The sequence below is a fragment of the Nymphaea colorata genome, chromosome 12, assembly GCF_008831285.2.
Source record: "Nymphaea colorata isolate Beijing-Zhang1983 chromosome 12, ASM883128v2, whole genome shotgun sequence".
NCBI classification, from domain to species: domain Eukaryota; kingdom Viridiplantae; phylum Streptophyta; class Magnoliopsida; order Nymphaeales; family Nymphaeaceae; genus Nymphaea; species Nymphaea colorata.
The window spans coordinates 19,287,318-19,307,383 of record NC_045149.1 but is presented as its reverse complement, the minus strand read 5'-3'; the positions used below and the strand labels follow the sequence as shown (position 1 = coordinate 19,307,383).

Here is a 20,066-nt window from a genome sequence, read left to right as displayed (position 1 = left end):
CTGAATCCGCCTGACAAATGCACAAATCACCATGGAAAATAAAATATATAACTTTCTCTGCTCTAAGCTTCGCATGCACAAACCAAAAGACAATATACAAACACGATGGAAAACAAAACATATAAACCACATGGAAAATAAACTCCATCCAAGGAAGCTCTCTCCCTCTCTCTCTCTAGGAAGAAATATTTCATCAATTGAGCAATTACTATGAGTATGCCATCGTCATAAACAATAAAAGAACAAAATTATCCCTCTAAAAAATTCTTTAAAAGAATTCAATGGTTGGAAGTAGTCTTCTTCTAGTCAAGTTCTACTCAAACTTCTTGTCTAAGTAAATACAATTACTTGTTAACCTTAGTCCACTAGCTAGCTTTGTGAATGATCCTTATATTAAACATGATAGACATTTTCATCAATAAATTACCAAATAAAACTAAACATGCACCTTTATGTCTCGCACACATCAAATAAAACAACTCATAAGATAGAACATGACTATAGTAGGACATACACAATAGTATTACACTAAATTCAAGCACGCAAATGACCATTAGATAGCAACCGAATAAAAAAATGCGAACATAAAAGTCTAAAGTGCGATCATTTTTCCACAACATAAACCTGTTCTTTGTGCTCTAAGTTTCAGAAAGCAATAAAAATGTGGGGAAGATGGAAAGCCAACAACCAAGCAGACAAAGATTTTCATGGTGAGAATCATAACCCATTCCCTTTCATTGATCGGGTAAAATAATGCACATGCACCTTCGAATCAGGATGAGTTGAACATGATATGAGTTGGGTCTTTGTTAATTTTAGCAAAGCCAGATCTAATATATTTCGTTACCCCGATTCGATCCGCTTGCTTTCCAATCCTGAGAACTCCACAAGAAAATTCTATAGTAATCTAGAAATCAAGAACATGCATCTTGCTCATTTCTTATGAGAGAAAATGATCCATCTAGGCGTCAAATTGCATACGTCTTCTGTTAATTTGTCCTCTGGTGTAAACATGGCCATTTTTTTCAAGTCCGGTAGTTGTGAAAGTGACATATGCTTGTTCAACAGCTAGCATGAACATCGCATCAATCAAGGAACTTATGTTCCAAGTGTGAAAGTTTGAAACATCTAGTTTCTTGGGGTGCGCCAGAGCCGCCAAAAAAAAGCGCCAAAGTCCTCTGTCCTTACCCCGCTTTGGGGTCCAGGGTTACTTGGGGATCTGATGAAACATATGTCAACTAAAGTGTTATTTTACTACAGTAGCCACAAGAATCAAAGTGACGATGGGTCTCTTAGTAACCCGACCAGCTGTACTATGACTATCAGAAAACAAAAAGTGTGTTTTATTGTCGAGACTCTGCTAGCTCCCTCTGTAGCCCTTGTCTATACTTGGACAAACTACTGGCACCGTATTTCAAAAATCGCCGGCACCCATGGGATCCGTTTGAATCTAGGCATCCTTGTTGAGTACTTATAGTTTAGGATCCTCCTTGTTTTATAAGTGACATTTTTATTGGATCTGTTCCGAAATAAGTAGTTATCAAATTAATTGCATATTTTCGTTGAAATGTTCCGTATTAGTTTCACAAAAATATAATACAATAACAATAAATATATCGTGGACGTGGTTTATTCTAAGTTCTAGACAGAAAAGCAACTTGGGATGTAATTATATCAGGGTTCGAGTAATTTTCTATAACCTAAAAGCTCATCTCGCAAATGAAGTACTTTGTAACTGTCCCATGAATCTACCCTAAAAGTTCGGGTGAGCGAGAAGTATTAATTCCACTGCCCGAAAAAGGCCCGAAGAACGAGAAGTTTTTTAAAGTTTAAAAATAATTTTAAAAAAATATTGAGATGGGTCCAGGGTGCCAGGGGCCAAGCGGGGCCTACCTTAGCTCCACCCCTGTATAGAAGGTAGAACCTCACTCTTAGAATATTAATTTACGTGAATGTGCATGCAGGAAAATACTGTCATGAAGATAAGAACCTTTGATCATCTCAAAATTTTGGAGAGTTAATCATATATAGGTTACGAGATCTTAATTGGGCAGCTAAAATAAAGCGATTAAATGGATTATTCTAATTAGGCGGTTGCTCGAAATGATGATTATATCCGTAGCGTTGAAATATAACTTGGTAACTAGAGAGATGGAGAGTTGGATGGGAAAAAGCACCAGAAATACAATGGAAACTGCATAAATGAATGTAAAGAAGTCAGAGAGTCAAATTTCATTGCGTCTTAAGAATCGCCAAATTTCAATGCGTCTTAAAAGGCATGGACATTTGGATGTGATAGGAGATGCATTTTTAACAATAAGAAGATTTTAACTGTTTTTAAATTAAGATAAGAAAATGGATTTATTTATTTTCTATTTTTTAAAGCTTGATGATGCAATTGTACTTTAGCGGAATGTAAGTTATTTTTATTTTCACGTTGACAAAGCCCACGTTTTTTTTTTAATTTTTAAATTTTCATGTGAATGAAACGTCGGTCAACCACAACTATTATATTCCAGCTGGGCCGTATCTAGATTACATTATTAACAAAGATAGTACCAAGAACAGGTACGCAGTTGGCGGCTTGGTCGCTAAAATGACCCTTAGGCTGCAACGTCAAGTTCTTGTACAAACAGGATATTCAATTCTAAATATGTGATTCATATATATTTAATACAGAATATGTATATATATGTATAATTATATTACAAGATATTTGTGATGCAACCCTCTGGGAGAAAGGTGTAGCATGAGGATGGAAATATATTGAAGTTGGTAGGGGTGGGTTCACCATCAACAAGACTTCCGCGGCGGCCTCCCATCTTGATCTGTTCTCGTCCGAAAAAGACCATAGTTGGCTGACTCACCGAGTTGGCTCAAGGATTGCTCGAGTCAGCTCAGATCGCTAGAAAACATGGCCAAGAGGCATGGTTGGCCAGGCTCGCATTTGACTCACTTGTGACTCAGTTTAACTGAACCCCAACTCACTCAATTCAGGTTATTTTAAAACTTGACCAAGTCGACTAGTCAACTTACGGACGTAGTAACCCGATCCTCTGTCGATTCAAGTCCCAATCACGGTTTTATGAAAAAGATATTGCAAAAGTGGTCCTTGCGCGTTGGTTGAAAATAAGGCGTTTTCCGCCTGGACGTCCCTGTCCAGGACAGCGTTTTCCCTGGGTCCTTGCGTTGGTTAGAGCTTCCTTTCTTCATTTATTTTTTGACATTCACATCCACTTGTTTGCGCTGGAAAAGTCCAAGTGAATCGCTGTCTTTTCTCTGTTTTGATGTCCCTCCCGATACAAACACGAGTTTTCTATACTGGGGCTCCATTAGAGCAATAATTTAGAATAACGCGACAAATTTTTGAATTTTTCTATACAACTCCTGACTTGACTTCCTTTGTTAGCACTTTTTGTGTGTCGCTCTTTGGAAGATGCGTGGCCGTATACTTTCTCCTTGTCCTGCTGGGCATCTTGGTTTGAGACGAACAAATGTTGCTGTCATCCTGTACAAGTTGTCTGACCCTTTAGTTAAAAGCGTGTATGAAGCCAAGAAAACTTTATTCTCATGCGGACGCTTGTCTATTTCCTATGAGGTTATATCATGGTAGCTTTCGTGTGTGAAAGCAGGAAAAGTTTGTCTCATGGGGACCCTTGCCCGATTCTTACGGGGGGGAGATCCAATCATAAGGTTAACAATCCTTACGACAAAAAAATCTCACCTTTTTGTATCATTCAAACATGCTCAAAAGTTAAGTGCTCCAAATTGGTCTTTTTCTTACTTTTTATACTCCCCCTCTAACTTTATTTTTTTTTTATATTGCCTAATTTTAAAGATTTAGAGACTCTTTTAGCTTTTCGGCAAAGTTAGGGAAGTCATGCATATAAGCATAAGCTTGATTTCAAATCCATTTAGTTGGGTCTAGTAAAGGCATCTATATCTGATTAACAACTAGATTCAAATATTTATCTTAGCCATCAAAATAGAGAAGAATTCAATCAATTGAATCGGTACTCTTAAATACTAAAATAAACAAAAAAGAGAAAAAAAAAAGTTGTTTTTTCTAGTGGAAGTAGGCCGGACCCAGTTAAAGTCTCTTTCCCGTCTTTGCTACATGGTGCGCTTATCCTCTGTTGACCAAAACACTAACCGGCCAGTCCGTGGTTGGTTGTTGGTTCAGCTTTCACGTCCCCACACTTTAAAGATATATGATGAAATAAGGCAAGAAGATAAATAAAGAAAACCCCTGCTGGTTGACTTAGCCCGAGACTTTTAAAAGAGATCAGTCTTCGCTCGTCACGAATTACGTAAGGGAGAGAGAAGAGCTGGTGCATGAAATGACGCCATCAACTTGTAAAGCAACAATATATATATATATATATATATATATATATATATATATATATATATATATATATATATATGTTATGCACCTATGATTTAAACAAACTTCTATTTTATGTATATCATGTTTGGATCAGATTTTATTAGCTGAATTAAAGCTAATAAAACCCATCTAATTTATATACGTAATTTATATATATAATTTTAAAAATTCTAGACACTCATAAGGCTGTAATTGTAAGAGATGCACTATTGACTAAATGAGATAACATTGGCTTAGCAATTACACAATTCACATCTAGTTTAAGGATTTTTAAGTGTATAATCAGTAATTTGACCTGCTAACCATAGTACCCATAATCCATTAAATTAGTTGCACCCATTTAAATTAGCTGTATTGTGGTTTTATTTAATATCTTATGCATCAGCAAGGATACAAGCAAACTAAATGAAAAAGATGTCTACACAAATCCAGATTGAGCTGTTGAAGAAGCTCTGTTGGAAACAGCAACTCTTTACGCATCAAAATGGCTCTGGAAAAGCTGTTGAGGAGGAACTGCTATAAAAAATGGATTAAAATTGCACACACAGGTCATAAATCTACGTGCAGGCAGAACTGATGAGAAACTCTGGTAGTCAAAACCAAATCATGAATTAGACTGCTAATGCTTCACCTTTGCGTCATACTTCTGTCACTGAATAGTCTGAATTGTTTCTGAAGCCATGTACAAAGGTAAGCCACACAATGTATCAGACAGTCCCTGGGGTTTAAGATAGATGGCTGCCCAAAAAGATCACAGTAATGAAGAACACCATTTCTGCACAGGATTAACAGAAAATGAAAGTCTGCAACCCACGCATGACAAACAGAAAACCCCGAATTGAAATACACAAAGCAATCAAAATGGGCTAATTAATTAAACGCCTAAATCGAAAGAAAGAGAACACAGCGAGAGTTACAGTGAGTTGTGATCAGGCGAATCTGTGGCCGACGGATTTGACGCTGTGACGCAGCGGCAACGGCAACACAACGCACAACAATATAATCCGGAAATGGACGAAAGCACGAAGAAGAACAAGAACAAGAAGTGACTCACTGTCACTGGTCACGGCTTCACGCTCACCGGCGTAGCAGTCCGGTGGCACTTCAGGCGTCCGGCGGCCGTCCAGCGGTAGTCTGGCGAGTGGCGACGGTCTGCCGTAGGCCCGCAGCTTCACTCTGTCAAGGGGTTAACAGCAGCGCAACTCGAAAGGGCGCGGGTTTTCTAAAGAGGTTGAAATACAAGTCAAAGCTAACCAAACACTTGTTTGCGGAACGTTTCGCAACTACAATCCTTGCATAATCCTAACACTAACACAGTGTTTCCTCAATCCATTCCAAAATTTAATCTATATTAGTTTCTTTGTTCTGTTTTTTTATGTTTTTTTTTTCAACCATTTACGGCTCTAAAAATATAAATAGGTGACTCTACATAGTCAAAGTCGTTGTTCACTGGCTATTATCTAACGGGTCTCTGAAAAGAACACAACAACCAAATCTACAGAAATATCAACAGCTTATTTTCTTCGCTTTCTGGCTCATTTGTTATTGATCGTAGGTTTAAAAAAAGTGCAACAATCATATATTCAGGAACATAACAGCGCGTGTTGCTTCGGTTGGATGTATTGTGAAGGCAGATATCTACCTTGTTCCGCATAATAACTTTTAGCTCTCCTTCTCTTCCCTTTCCTCCTCTTGCTTTTGTTCTACTCTTTTTGTTGTTCCCCATGTAATTTGTTCTTATTTATTTTGCTAATTGTTATTATAAGATGCTTTTACTAGTAATGTCTTGACACCACATTTTGATTTTAATGAATTTTTATTTTGTCCGCTCTCTCCCTCTTTTGTACATATATGTAATGTTTTTTCCTTGATTTTAGTAGCTTTACACCTTGTCCTTCTTTGTTTTCAATGAATTTCTCATTTCGTCTTACTATAGGAAGCTGGCTTAAAAGCGTCTCCCGTGAACTAATAGCCCTGCTTCCTCCCGCGTGCTGCTCCCAATGTGACTCGAGATTCCTGCAACTTTTTGCCATCCAAACCTTTCAATTAAAATACTTCAAAATCATACGCATCCTGAATACATAAAAAAAAAAAAACAATAATTTTATAAGCAGAATCTAAACCACGTTTTTCTTTTTTGGAATTCAAAAAGGAAAATCAATTTCTAGCCCCAATTCATGGGGCTTGAAAGAGTTGAGTTTATGTTTAAACCCATGGCAAAACAATAAGTTCAAAAATATTTTATTTTTTATTGTTTTCTAGTTTTGTGAACTACTTTTCACTGCAATGGCATGTCTACATGCATGTATATATGTGTGTTTTTTTTTTTAAATTATTACTTGAAAACTCTAAGCTATGCAAAGACAAAAATGAATGAAAAACCCTTATTTAGAGGCAGGCAAAAATTAAAGTTTTTAAATTTAGATTGAAATACTATTTTTCAAAAGTTTTATATAAAATAAATAAATTTTTTTAAAATTTACATGGCTTTTTTATTGGCTCCTCAAATTCATCCCCAACCCACCCACCCACTCACCGCTCTGTATAAAATGTTTCTCCGTCACCCCCACCGCTCTATCCACGCTTCTCTGCGCTCAACTGATCTCAAGACAAATAACCCCATAGTGAGATAATGGAGATGAGTGAGGCAGTCGGCTTAGCGGAAGCCAAAAACCCGCCTGCTGCAGATGCCAACGGTGGCCGCTACACCAAGGATGGGAGTGTCGACATCAAGGGCAGACCCATTCTCCGATCAAAAACTGGTGGATGGAAGGCTTGCTCCTTCATCGTCGGTAACTAAATACTCTCTCTCTCTCTCTCTCTCGATGGTGGGGGTTCAGGAATTCAGTCTGAATCTATAGCAGAAAGCTGAGAATGTATGCTTTTCAGCTTTCCTTGCTTAGTTCTTGCATATTTTAGGATTGCAAAGCCTGCAGAGTGGAAGGCTGAGCTGGACTCTTCTTCTGGTGCTATGTCTTCTGCGAGAAAGAAGAGAGAGAGAGAGAGAGAGAGAGAGAGCTTCTGCAAAGTAGAGAGATCCTAGAAATTCAGTTTTGATTCCTTAGACTGTAGCTATGGAGGTAGACCAAGGCCATCCCACTTGATTCAGATGGGTTGCGCGTTATAAGTTTTTTCTTCCGCTTGCTTGTTGCCTGCAGAAGTTGTGTCTCTTTTACTGGTTCAGATGGACCAAGGGATTCACTTCAGGCTTGATATTATCATGCTCTGTTGATGAGGGATCAGGACGGCCTTGCAAAGGAAAGGTTCTCATGGAGTCAAAGTCACTGCAGAATTACCACATTCATTGAGCTGCTCAGAAAAATTTAGTCTTGTGTCCCTACCGTCTCGTCGAATCATTAAGTTAATTAATAGGATACATGTACCCAGCGACCCGATTAATGAGATGTCATTACCAAATTGGGCCTGGAATGGTTTCAGAAAATCAAGTCTGAATCCAAATTATATCGGGTCAGACTAACTGGAGGATTTGATCGGGGGAGTTTCCAATGGGGAGTTATTGTCTTCCACCTACTTGATTTATTAGTCTAACCTTTCTGGAACTATAGAATATCTGGGAGAAAGGGAGTAGATTACAGTGAAATTTAAAGTAAGCAAATTTCTACTGCTTTTTGTAGACGATATTGTTGACAAATTCACTTCTATCTCCAATGTCATCTTTACTTTGTTTTCGTTTCCCTAACCAATCTCAATTTCATACATATACATATATATATATATATATATATATATATATATGGGTAGACAGCAGCCTCTGTTTTGTTATGTTCTTCTTGAAATACTTTGTTGACTTCAAGTGTGTGTGCCTGGTCCTCTGTTTTCTTCTGGAAAGACTCAGTTGGCTTAAAGCTGAAGTTAGCCGGGTAAACTCAACTTAGATTTGGACTCTTTATCCATCGTAGCGTCTGTTCTACTTCTAAGTAGAAAGAAGGAAAAGAAGAGAACATTTGACAAGCAGTTGCAGCTTCTAGATAGCGTGTAATTTGGGGAGTTTCTTCACCTTCGTAGTTGTTACCGGAAAAGGAAAACCAGCCTTTCAATGTTAGATTAGGTGCGGTAGATTTGATCATGGGGTCGGTCTAAAGGAGTGGTTTGCTTGCTCCCTTCTGCCTAGTTAACACCTTCTGAAGTTTTCTGTTAATCTTCTTTAGTCATGTTTTCTCCGGCCGGCCACCCACTTTGGGGTGTAAGATCTCCTGTGCTGAAGATTTGTTGTGTGTAACCATTAGCTGCCTGGTTGGTCGATCCGGTGAAGAGTTTGGTGAACGTAAAAGTGACATGGATGATAAAAACAGGTCCCGTCCTCCACGTTTTGTCAGTTCCACCGGTCAACGTGACCAGATTTTGTTTCCGGCCAGCCGGAATCAGCTGAAAAGTAGCATCCCACTGAGCAGTTTCACCTAACCATCCGACTGAACCCCTTCAATAGAATCGATGGCAGGGGCCAGTGGCGCCTGCGTATGTCTGGAGACCACTAGCCTGACATGATCGACGCGAGAAGAAAATTAACTAAAATCTTAAAAAAAAAGGGGACCGGTGAAGAAGAAGACAGCTTTCTCTTTCCGGCAGACTGTTTTGGACCTTTGACTTGTACGTGTAAACGTCGGCGACTGCTGCCGGTTGTATTATTGGAGGTCCCATCATTCACTGCGTCAATGAATGATGGAGGTGCAAACGGCCAAAAGACATTAATTGCCGACGTGTTGGCAGATCGATGGCCGCAAGCCAGAAGCAATTTGCCGTAGCCGGAACTCCCAACCTCAAACGGATCAATCAACAAACCGCACTCTATCCATATTCAGTCACCAAAACTGCTTGAATTTGGATCTGATTACTTCCTAAGTCTTGTTTCCTTCACTATCAATTTAAAGATTTGGATTTGTGGACAACTGGATCATTTCAATCCATCAACAACTTAAAAGGGGCAATTTTATGTCCTACCAAATAAAAGAAATATTTCATCATATCACTTAGTTGAGAGTTGGAGTTTCCACCCTTTTTTCATCTCCACCCACAAAGTATCAGGTTTATTTTTGGTGTCTCAAGGTGACGTATTTGTTGTACTTTAACTTGTATATCAATGTCTTTTTTGTTTTTTAACAACATATGGAGTTGATGCCACAAAGAGTTAGTTTGAAACAAAAATAAACTGTCTACCAACCTTGCCTTAAACTTGTGCCAACCTCCTTCAGAGAAGGGTCAAGCTCTTGTCATCTAGCCTCACCAGATGGAAATCAAAAGGAAGAGGACAACGCCTCAAAAAGAGAAGGTGGCATGGGCCTTATTGTGTGAGTGGCACAAGCCCCATCTCTTGCACACAACACGGATGGGGCAGACTTTTAAACTTAGGTCTTATCCCCAAGGGCATCTTCAAAAACGAGAAGCTTGATGCTTCTTCTTAACAAGTAGAACTTAACTTGGTGAAACTTATGTCTCATTTATGATAAATCATGATTCATTTAGAACATGAAACTCGCTTTCCAAATATTTCCTTTTCCTACTTCATAGATGATTCCTTTATTTTTGCTTTTTTTTTAATGCATTTATGTTTCTCTATAATGTACACTATGTTATTATAGTTACTTCTTAGTTTTCCCTTATTTTCATGGATTACTACTTTTTGTAATTTTTTAGCAACCATTTCAACTTTGTTGTATGTATAATTGTTTTAGATACACGTCCTGTTACCCTTATGGTCCAACTAGAACTACGTCAGCACTAGGTGGTGAGATCTTCACATGCTTCAACTTACATGTACTTTTCTACCGACAAGTCTTTTGGGACTTTCATAGTTAGACCATTGTTTTAATATTTTTTCCTTAAGTATTGCATATTTTCTAGTTCCTCATTAAGGATATGGTTATCCAAATATTGACAAACTTCTTCAATGGTAAAAAAGAAAAATCAAAGGAAAGAAGGCATCAGGTATCACGTTCCGGAAAAAAGAGTTTGGAGTAGCAAATTGAGCTCATGAGAAGGTGTTTGACAATAATAAAACGTTTATAAAACTGCCATGTGATTATAGATGTTGATTTTAAATTTAAAAACTGAAAACTAAATATAATCATATTATGCTTTTTTTAGAACAACTGCATGGAGTTCTTACAACATGTAATCTACCATGCATCAAGAGGCATTACACGACCTGTAGGGTACGTGCTCAACATATTCGAGCCTGGTCTTCAATTGCTCTTATTTCGTGCAGGGTATGAGGTGTTTGAGAGATTGGCTTACTATGGGATCTCAACAAATCTTATACTCTATCTCACTACACAGCTTCACCAAGGCACTGTTACTGCTTCAAATAATGTCACCAATTGGGTGGGCACCGTTTGGATGACCCCAATCTTGGGAGCTTATATCGCAGACGCACACCTCGGACGCTTTTGGACATTCGTCATCTCATCCATCATCTACCTCATGGTAACCCTCTTATCTAACTCAGCCCTAAGGGTGTAGTGCAACCAGTGGGGGAGCCAAGATTTTTTGTCCGTGGGACACTTGCATTGATGACACAACTTTGATGTGGGCATTGCATAAAATTTTAGAGTCATAACAATGTGAAGTTAATATAATATAATGAATTTTTTGATGAACTGGCATGGGCAGTGGCCCACCCCAACCAACAAGTAACTCCGCTACTGAGTGCAACTGGGTGGGGTGTGCTGCACACATAAAGAGGGTTGATGTAGCAATTCCCGTGGCTGTCGCGTCGCTTGAGCAACCACTCTCTTAGACCATCTTGATCCCAAAGCAAGCTTTGAACCCCACAGACCGAGGAATGAAGGGTGGGCTTCACAAACTCCCCGTTCACAAAAAAAAAAAAACTTATATGATCTAACTCAATTTAGGGCACATCTAGATAATCCTAAGATACTAAAATGTTGAATTCACTTGAAGTAACTAGAGAGACATGTCTTAATTGAACAAGAATGACTTCGTGACTTCCATTCCCATGCCCAAGTTCAGGAATTTTCATACTAGTTAAGCTTTTCTTTGTAGTACATAATTTCTCAAGCAAGTACTGAACTTCAATGAACTGACTAAACAGGGGCTGGTGTTATTAACACTAGCTGTTTCAGTCCCAAAACTGAAGCCATCTCCTTGCCACGACCAAGAGGGCGAGTGCCGCGCCAGTTCGTTGCAGGTTGGTGTCTTCTTCCTTGCCCTCTATATAGTTGCACTGGGCACCGGAGGCACCAAGCCCAACATCTCGACCATGGGCGCAGACCAGTTCGACGAATTTGAGCCAAGGGAGCGCAAGCAAAAGCTCTCCTTCTTCAACTGGTGGATGTTCAGCATCTTCTTTGGGACCCTTTTTGCCAACACATTTTTAGTTTACATCCAAGACAATGTTGGATGGAGCCTAGGCTATGGGATACCCACGCTCGGGCTGACCATCTCAATTCTGGTGTTCCTGGTAGGCAGTCCATTTTACAGGCACAAAAGGCCAACGGATAGCCCCTTTGCTAAGATGGGTAGGGTTCTGGTTGCTGCCACTAGGAAATGGAAGGCCCCTTTGCCAAGTGATCCTAAAGAGCTTCATGAGTTGCACGAAGAAGAGTATGTCAAAATTGGGATGTCTCCAATGGAATCAACCTCAAGCCTTAAGTAAGTTTGGCCTCAATCTTTTTTTTTTTAAAGATGTTTACTATAAAGAGTTAGGGGTTTGACACAACAGTAGGGATGAGATATGCTACACAGCCAATTTCCTTTTTGATCCTCAGGACGTAAAAAAAAGAGGGGGGAGCGGTTGTGTTACTGACGCATAAGTTAAAGTACAACAATAGTGGTATTCTGAGACACCAAAAGCAAGTCTTGTATTGTATTGTAAAAGGATAAGAAATTGAATGGGAGCTTTGACTCCTACTCACACAAAACTCTAATAGCCAAATAAATTCTTCTTATGAAGCATAGCTACATAAGCAATTAACGATGCTGACAGCTATGCTGCAATTGTCACACTAAAGTAGCATGTCTAGGTGTTCATTATTGGTGCAAGATGCACACCAACGTTGCATTCTCCCTTGGGCCTATATGATGGCCTCTCAAATTAAATTCTCCTAACAGGCTGGTGGGCAGCAGGTCCCTAGTTTGAGTGGCATAGGTGTCACCTCTTTTGTGCCAAAGAGGTGAAATCAGTGTCTAATTGGCATGCACAACAGACATCACTGCTTCACTGCAGCTCTAGACCTTAGTAAAGGCCATGTTCAGGAACAAGCCTCCTATTGATGGCTGACTCTGTTCAAGTACCAACATATAGCAAGTTATATGTTATGATAATATGTTGTTCCTCTGATCTCAAATTGTGACATGCAGGTCTCTTAGCAAGGCAGCCGTAAGGGTCGGCCCAGCCACCAGGTGGAGTCTCTGCACAGTCACCCAAATTGAGGAGACGAAGCAGATGATAAAGATGATCCCCATCTTCCTTGCCTCCTTCATCCCCAACACCATCATCGCCCAAAGCCACACGCTCTTCATCAAGCAAGGCACCACTCTAGACAGAAGCATGGGACCCCACTTCAAAATCCCTCCGGCTAGCCTCGTCGCCTTCATCACCATCTTCATGCTCATCAGCCTCGTCATCTATGACCGATGGTTCGTCCCCTTCGCCAGGAAATACACCAAAAACAAGAGGGGGATCACCATGTTGCAGAGGCTCGGTGCCGGACTGTTCATGCACATAATCATAATGCTCATCTCCAGTCTCGTTGAGAAGAAGAGGCTCAGCTACGTGAGGCACCATGGTCTCCAGAACAGCAAGGATCCGCTTCCCCTGTCCATCTTCATCCTGCTCCCCCAGTTTGCCTTGATCGGAATATCTGACACCTTCGTGGAAGTCGCCAAGATTGAGTTCTTCTACGATCAAGCGCCGGAATCGATGAAGAGCTTGGGCACTTCCTATTTTACGAGCACGCTTGGAGTTGGCAACTTCTTCAGCAGCTTCCTCCTCAAGACTGTGTCCAAGGTGACCAGACATGGCGGGAGAGGGGGTTGGATCAGGAACAACCTCAATGTTTCCCGATTGGACAAATACTTTGGGTTGTTGGCCGTGGTTAGTGCACTCAACTTCATTTACTTTCTCGTGGCCTCGAAGTACTACGTGTACCGGGTCGAACCAAGTGGCCTCGATGTGGAGTTGCAGAGGTCAGGTGAGTTGAAGACCAACAAGACGTACGCTGAGGAGGGCCCAGTAATAGATGTGAAGTTGTGAAGGTTTGAAGGTGTTATCTACAAAACTAAAGTCACAAATTTCTTATGTAACATTAATGTATCAATTATATTTCTATCTAGACATTGCGAAAATATAAAGATGGATATATATGAGAGAAATGACACCTCCTCCTAGACAACATGCCGCTTAGAGTGGTTTCAGTATACAGCAGACAGGGCCTGCCCCAGTGGGTTTGCACCTTACGCTTGAAAAAGGGAAGGGAGTGAGAGAAACTGAGAAATTTGAAAAAGAAAATTGTCATAAAGGCACTTTAAATTTCAGTGGTAATTAATGGGTTTCATGATATGAACTCCGCTTTGAATAGTTTCTCCATAAAAAATATAGCTTAACGCAAGGAATTGTTGACGCTATTGTTTGGAAGAGCAAGTGAATCAAAGCATAAAAGGGATCCAATAGTGGTGCGGATTGGTAAGGATAATGTGAAGTGCCTAAGAGAAGAAGTTGATCGGAAGTTAGTTGCAAATAAGATGAAGAACCTAACTGATTATAGCTCATAGGGGGGATCAGAAGGAAAGGAATGAAAACATTACGAGATTCAATCATTGAAGACCCATGCATCCATGATGGCAGCTAACGATCTCAAATGCAATGCAGTACAGAACCTGCATACAGACTACGTAAGAGTGGTAATAGCAGACCGACAGGGAGGAACATTCCATAATTTGGGAAGATTGATGAAGGATAATCTGAAAGAGGTTTGCAGCAGAAGCCAATCCGAAGAAATCTGGTAATGAAAACCATTGAAGACCTAAATCCATGTTGGCAGCATACTATCTCAAATGCAATGCGAAATGCAGTCCCCCTGCAGACTGTAACAGTGGTACCAGCAGCAGATAATATCAACATGAGAAGGACACACGGATACATCTTCTAATTTGCTGAGATTGGTTATGGAGAATCTCATGGTTGTTCTGAAAGAAGCCCAATCCAAGATAAATATCATATCACAGTGGAAAGGTGTTGACTGCAGCTCCACACTGGATATCCAACAAGAATCAGCCGGTCGATCAAATCAAAGTCAGTTAACAAATTTCATAAATTTGGATTGGTCAAGTGCAAGGCATACATAACATGAAATGTTGGTCCAAATGTGGATAGGAATACGCAAGCATCATGCTAGGTATTGCTACATCTCTTGGTCAAAGATAATGGTGGATTGCCCGTTTTCAGCATGCCCTCAAGCAAAAGTGCCTAGAATCTGTATTGAGCATCGAACCAAGTTAGAAGCTTTTGAACCCTGGTGGTGGTTGATAGGCTAGATACATGATAATGTGCATGAACGCTTTATTCATGTGCTTCTTCTGCTAACAGTAAAGGAACTGAATTCATGAACCTTTAGCACAGTGCTTTGACAATGAGATTACTATTTTAAGATATTATTCAAATCTGCTTGTGATGTCCGCTCTCAGGACAGGCAGCTCCTAGGGATTAAAAACACTCTTTAGGTCTGTGATAACCTTGTGAACAGGAATCAAAGACTGAGAAACTCCCCATATCTTTGAGACAAGGCTAACAGGTACCGTTTAATACTTTTTAGTCAATACCAGGTGACAGTTAAATAATTCAATACAGCATGCTGCTGGTAGATGGGAGTATTTACCTTGCAACTTGCAAGCATATGGCATCCAGTTGCAGCAACCTCAAACTAGATGCCTGTTTGAAGGCTTTGTTGCATATATAAGTGTTGAATGCATCAGAAAAATGACAGAAAACAAGCTGGTTCCACCGAGATCCAGATATAACAGTTGAAGCTTTTGGTCAAGTTGAAAATAAATTACAGGGTTCGAAGATATGTCTATCAAGGTACAATTTGTTTCTTCTCCGAGTTGTTCTCCAGCTCCCTTCTCAACTGAAGAGAGAAATCGTCATTGACATCATCATCGTCCCAGTCATCTTCCCACTGTTGTGTTGCTTCCTTCCCTTCTTCTTTCTCATCATCCCATTCTGCACTTCAACAAAATCTGACTTGAGCTCAATGGGAAATTAGTAGCAACTCAGTACAAAGCAACATCTTACTCTGAGAGTGAAAACCATTTTTTCCAAAAGAGGTCGGTCCCCAAAAGTGTCAACTCAAACAGACTTCACTTTCATACATGTAAGAACACATTTCACTGGGTCAAATTAAATCAATTTTGGTGGTTCCACCATAATGAAAAGAACACTCCCTTTCATACAAAACAAAAAGTTCTGTTTGCCTTCACCCTTCAGTAATATTTTTTATGCCAGCATGATACACAGACACTCTTTCTCTTCATATTCATGGGTATGGGTGGTTTATTTTTTGTTTTTTCTTTTACTAGTTGTTGGTTTGAGTCTGGGGGGATTGGAACAAGGACCATTATAGTTAAAAGCATTGAATTATCCGGCTGGAGCAAACAACTGGGTAGATTTCCTCAGAGGTTCATACTACATACTACATAGCTTGGTAAAAAGAAGAAATAAGGAAAAAAATTTGAAGAAAAAGAAATAAAAGAACAACAAAAAATGAAATAGTTGGGTATTCAAAATTTTTGTTTCATTGTTCTGCCATGGTCTTATCAACTATCACATTCGAATGGTCTTGATGGATTCTTAGGTTTTTTTTTTTTTTTTTTTTTTTTCCATACTATTAAAATCCTTTTGATAAGAAGAGAAAACATGGATTTTTGTTGTTAAGGATTCCAATCCAGAAAACCAAATTTCCCTCTTTTATTTCTCCACTCTATCCGTAAGTTGGATTTAAAAGTCATCATTCTGCTTTGCATCTCATGGCATGTAGAGCCAACGGCCTGAAACTGAGTTGAAAATCAACACAAGCACACAACTTAACCAAGAAGCTGAGGTTAGGTTTTGTTGATTCGCCATTAAAACTGGATAATGTACATCCATTTTCATTCAAATTATTTCTAGCTAAAAAATTCTTTGGAAAAAAAAAACTGTATGTGAATATATTTTGAAGCAAGGACAAGCAAATGCAATTGGGATCTATCCAAGTTGGTGAAATAAAAAGTGAGACACTCTGTTAAACATGTTCTTAGGAATCAATTACTGAACAAAACCAGGCCTCATTGGGAAAAGCAAAACACTGTTCCAGAACGGAGTGTTTTGGACAGAGTATTCTTCCATAATTATGTCTCTGAATCAAATGGCCCCACACATTGGTAATAAGAACACTCTGTTCTTAGAACACATTTCAGAAACACCATGTTCTTGTCCTAGAGAACATCTGTGATTATGTACCGCATTTGTTTTATTGGATCTAGTAATAGCATCCACAATGACATCATGTTTCCTAGAACAAGAATATGGAGTTTTTGGAACATTTGTATCAAGAATATAATATTTTTTGTATCAAACACCCTCCTAAAAAACATTTGCTATATTTCAAACATCTTCAAATAGCTTTTATCCCCTTTAGATTTCCAAACTTGTTGGGTGTTTTTTTTTTTTAAAAAAAAAAAATCAGACTTTCAGAGAACCAGATTAGTGCACCTGCAGAGTAGATTGTTCAAATCAAATGATGCAGAAACCAGTAAAAAAATTGTTAACTATAAAAGTGGCAGCATCAACGAAACATTGTGATACACATCTTACCTTCACACTCAAATTCTTCAAACTCATCATCATCTTCAAATAGATCAATCTTGGCATCCTCCTTTATAGCTTTGGGTTCTTCTGCCATCTTGAGACTGAACCAAAAAATTAAAATGAACTGCTCAGACAAGGCACCGTCGAGGGTTAAAGAAGCTAACACTGCTCTCCATCATATCATAAGGACCATGTAACAAAAATAACCAAACATTTTAGGACACACCTAGCTGATGAAACAAATAGTTGAGAACTAATTTGATATTTGATGATGACCATAATAAGTGTTGCAATGAGTTCTTGTGACTTGATTAATGAAGTGCAAGCATCTATTGTTTTTCTATTTTTCTACATTTTCAAGTTGTCTTGCAAAATCAGAGCACCCAAGATGTTAAATTTCAAGATTTTGTAGTCTTATGATATTGTTTGGCTGAACCTATTAGTTTATGTAACCTGAAAGGAAACAAATACCAAAGTATCTATATGCCATGACAATTGGAAAAAAAAAAAAAAAAGGTTCATTGTTATAAAGAATTCTTAGTGCATGTACTTAATTGTTATAAGTTGCACGACCTATACAGAGTGCATAGTGCATGTTAGATATCCCTTTGCAATTTATAGAAGAATAATTTGGAGAAAGCAAAAATTTTACATTCTTATATGCCTTAGGTAAGTTTTTCTAGAAATGAAAATGCAAATAATTTTGAAAATTTTGGTTTAAATCATTTTCAAATCTCGAGAAATACATTTTGGAAAGTGGGAACTCATGTTTCTGAAACATAGTAATTTCAAATAATGAGACATAAATAACATTTGGGAATGGGCTTCATTTAATGAAAATGGGCATGTCATCCCCAGTTGTATAATAGAAAACTTAGTGTAACTGATATATTTGTTTAAAACTCTTATGTACTCTCTGTGTTTTTTTATCTCTCATGGGCAAAGTTACTAGTTACTTCAACATGCCGTATCATGCTGATGTTTATGTTCTACTCACTGTAGTTTATCATCTGCCATCTTATAGTAGAACATGCTTCATACAAAGCAGTATCTTGATGCTGTATCATAGTTTTTATTTAAGAACAATTAATCTAGCCAAATTGTATGGAAAACATTGTACTATGCCTATTGAAGGTTTAGTATTTTCTTGACTTGCAAGTATCAAAATGATGTTCATCTTTGTTTATGTAAGAGTTGATAACCAAGGGCATAGATAGGTGGGGCACCGTATGCCCATGGAACCCATTCTGTGAAAGCTTAAATTAGCAGGTCCAGTTATATAGGACAGCCCTAGGGACGGAGCCAATAATTTTATGATGCAGGGGCCAAACTATAGTTTCAAAATTTTAATTGGGGCAGAAATAAAAAATTTCAAATTATATATATCTACATATATATATATAACTTTTTTAGATTTAGATATAAATTTTTATTTTATTTTTTAAATCTGACTTGTAAGGCCCCTGCCGGCCCCCCTTTCCTCCACCTCTGCCCAGAAGACCGGGACACTGCCTCATAGCCAAATGAAAATTTGTTAACTATATGCTTAGAGATCCACAGAAAAAAAATTCTGGCTCCGCCCTTGTTGAAAACATTAACATTCACAAAAGATGAGTTGTCAGCAAAGGCACCTTACTTGCATCCAATTCTATAAAGATGAAGCCATGAAAGAGGTTTCATATTTTAAAGATAAAAAGTGTGGATAATATGATTGGATAAAAATGTTGAGGACCTGGAACAAACTTCGACTTGTAAGGCTAGCTTTGACCAATTCTACTTCTACAGTCTACTTAGTTTGATGTAGTTGCCTAAGCATAGACAGTTAGTATTCACAGTAACAATATCAATTGAAATATACAAATTATTCTTGCCCAAGTGATGGACATTAGCATGTTCTAGATTTATCTAAATTTTTATTATCTTTGAAATATGAGAGTGACATGATGAGGGAAGTTAGACTTCCCCTATCTGTTATAAACTCTAGCAAAGCAATTTGGAAGGATATTCAGCTAAAAAGCAAAAGTAGATGAATAACAAAGTAAGCCATGGAGAAAGTATCGCCCGAGATGAAAAGGTACAACAGATCAGGTCCTGATGTTTGCATATCAAAACACAGCCATAAACCTGATGTTTGCATTTCACACATGTAAATATGAAACATACACTTAACAAAAAAAAAAAGATACATCAGATCAGATCTTTATCACCTTCATCATTCTAAGCATGGAAGATACTTCCAAGGAAACTAACCAAATTGCAAAAAAAAAAAAAAGGTTATTTCTTCTGACAGTAAATAAATAGCAACTAAATTTGATCTTAGATTATAGAACCGGAGTTATTAAAGTTCAAATAGAAGTCAAATAATCTAGTTTATCTGTTCCAAACAAGAGTTTGGCATTAGCCCCTAGCTTCGAGTTAAAAAATTCCCAAAGCGTTTGAGTAACTAAACGCGGATCGCATATTGGCACAATCCATCATCTTAGATTACAGACACCGAGTGGGTGGAAGAATTAATTCACGACTATTGGGGAAAGAGAGACGCGTACCTTGCGAGGCTTCGACTGCGGGGACGGAGCTCTGCTGCGGAAGGGGGAGGAGAAATGGGCAGCGCTGCGCTGTAGCCTCGGACTTTTATTTTTAGAAATAAATCCGGATCCGAGTAGTAGTAGGTCGGATGCTACTGGGTTCTCTGACCCCGGGTTGGATTGGGTTCGCAAACCGCATACCGAATCCCAAGTCGACTAATTTATCGGATCCGAAACTCGGTAAGCTGATAAACCCGACCCGTTGACAAGAGGGTACCATCCAGTATCCACACATCGCGCAGCATCAACGGCTCGGATTTACAACCACGGT

General features: G+C 38.8%; 2 protein-coding genes and 1 long non-coding RNA gene across 3 annotated transcripts; 1 reads left to right on the top strand and 2 right to left on the bottom strand.

The window, feature by feature from the left end:
- Window positions 1–4,757: 4,757 nt before the first annotated feature.
- On the bottom strand, window positions 4,758–5,578 carry LOC116266340 (uncharacterized). Its single transcript, XR_004175338.2, has 3 exons — window positions 5,445–5,578; window positions 5,022–5,165; window positions 4,758–4,903 (listed from the first exon to the last, which is right to left on the bottom strand). It is a non-coding gene; the product is annotated as an uncharacterized LOC116266340 (long non-coding RNA).
- A 1,349-nt stretch (window positions 5,579–6,927) lies between these two features.
- LOC116265488 (protein NRT1/ PTR FAMILY 5.2-like) lies at window positions 6,928–13,746 on the top strand. Its single transcript, XM_031646101.2, has 4 exons — window positions 6,928–7,182; window positions 10,614–10,831; window positions 11,460–12,019; window positions 12,728–13,746. The coding sequence occupies exons 1-4, from the start codon at window positions 7,023–7,025 to the stop codon at window positions 13,620–13,622; spliced, it is 1,833 nt and encodes a 610-aa protein (XP_031501961.1). The 5' UTR covers window positions 6,928–7,022; the 3' UTR covers window positions 13,623–13,746.
- Window positions 13,747–15,272: 1,526 nt separating this feature from the next.
- LOC116265487 (protein DSS1 HOMOLOG ON CHROMOSOME V-like) lies at window positions 15,273–19,892 on the bottom strand. The gene is made up of 3 exons (XM_031646100.2): window positions 19,757–19,892; window positions 17,217–17,311; window positions 15,273–15,587 (listed from the first exon to the last, which is right to left on the bottom strand). The coding sequence occupies exons 2-3, from the start codon at window positions 17,302–17,304 to the stop codon at window positions 15,442–15,444; spliced, it is 234 nt and encodes a 77-aa protein (XP_031501960.1). The 5' UTR covers window positions 17,305–17,311; window positions 19,757–19,892; the 3' UTR covers window positions 15,273–15,441.
- Window positions 19,893–20,066: the final 174 nt, after the last annotated feature.

Bases quoted from the DNA above. Each gene is read 5' to 3' on its own strand.
- LOC116265487 (XM_031646100.2), bottom strand. From the start codon at position 17,304: ATGGCAGAAGAACCCAAAGCTATAAAGGAGGATGCCAAGATTGATCTA. The intron at 15,588-17,216 runs GTAAGATGTGTA...GTTGAAGTGCAG, and splicing joins TGAAGAATTTGAGTGTGAAG to AATGGGATGATGAGAAAGAA.
- LOC116265488 (XM_031646101.2), top strand. From the start codon at position 7,023: ATGGAGATGAGTGAGGCAGTCGGCTTAGCGGAAGCCAAAAACCCGCCT. The intron at 7,183-10,613 runs GTAACTAAATAC...TATTTCGTGCAG, and splicing joins GGCTTGCTCCTTCATCGTCG to GGTATGAGGTGTTTGAGAGA. The intron at 10,832-11,459 runs GTAACCCTCTTA...CTGACTAAACAG, and splicing joins CATCCATCATCTACCTCATG to GGGCTGGTGTTATTAACACT.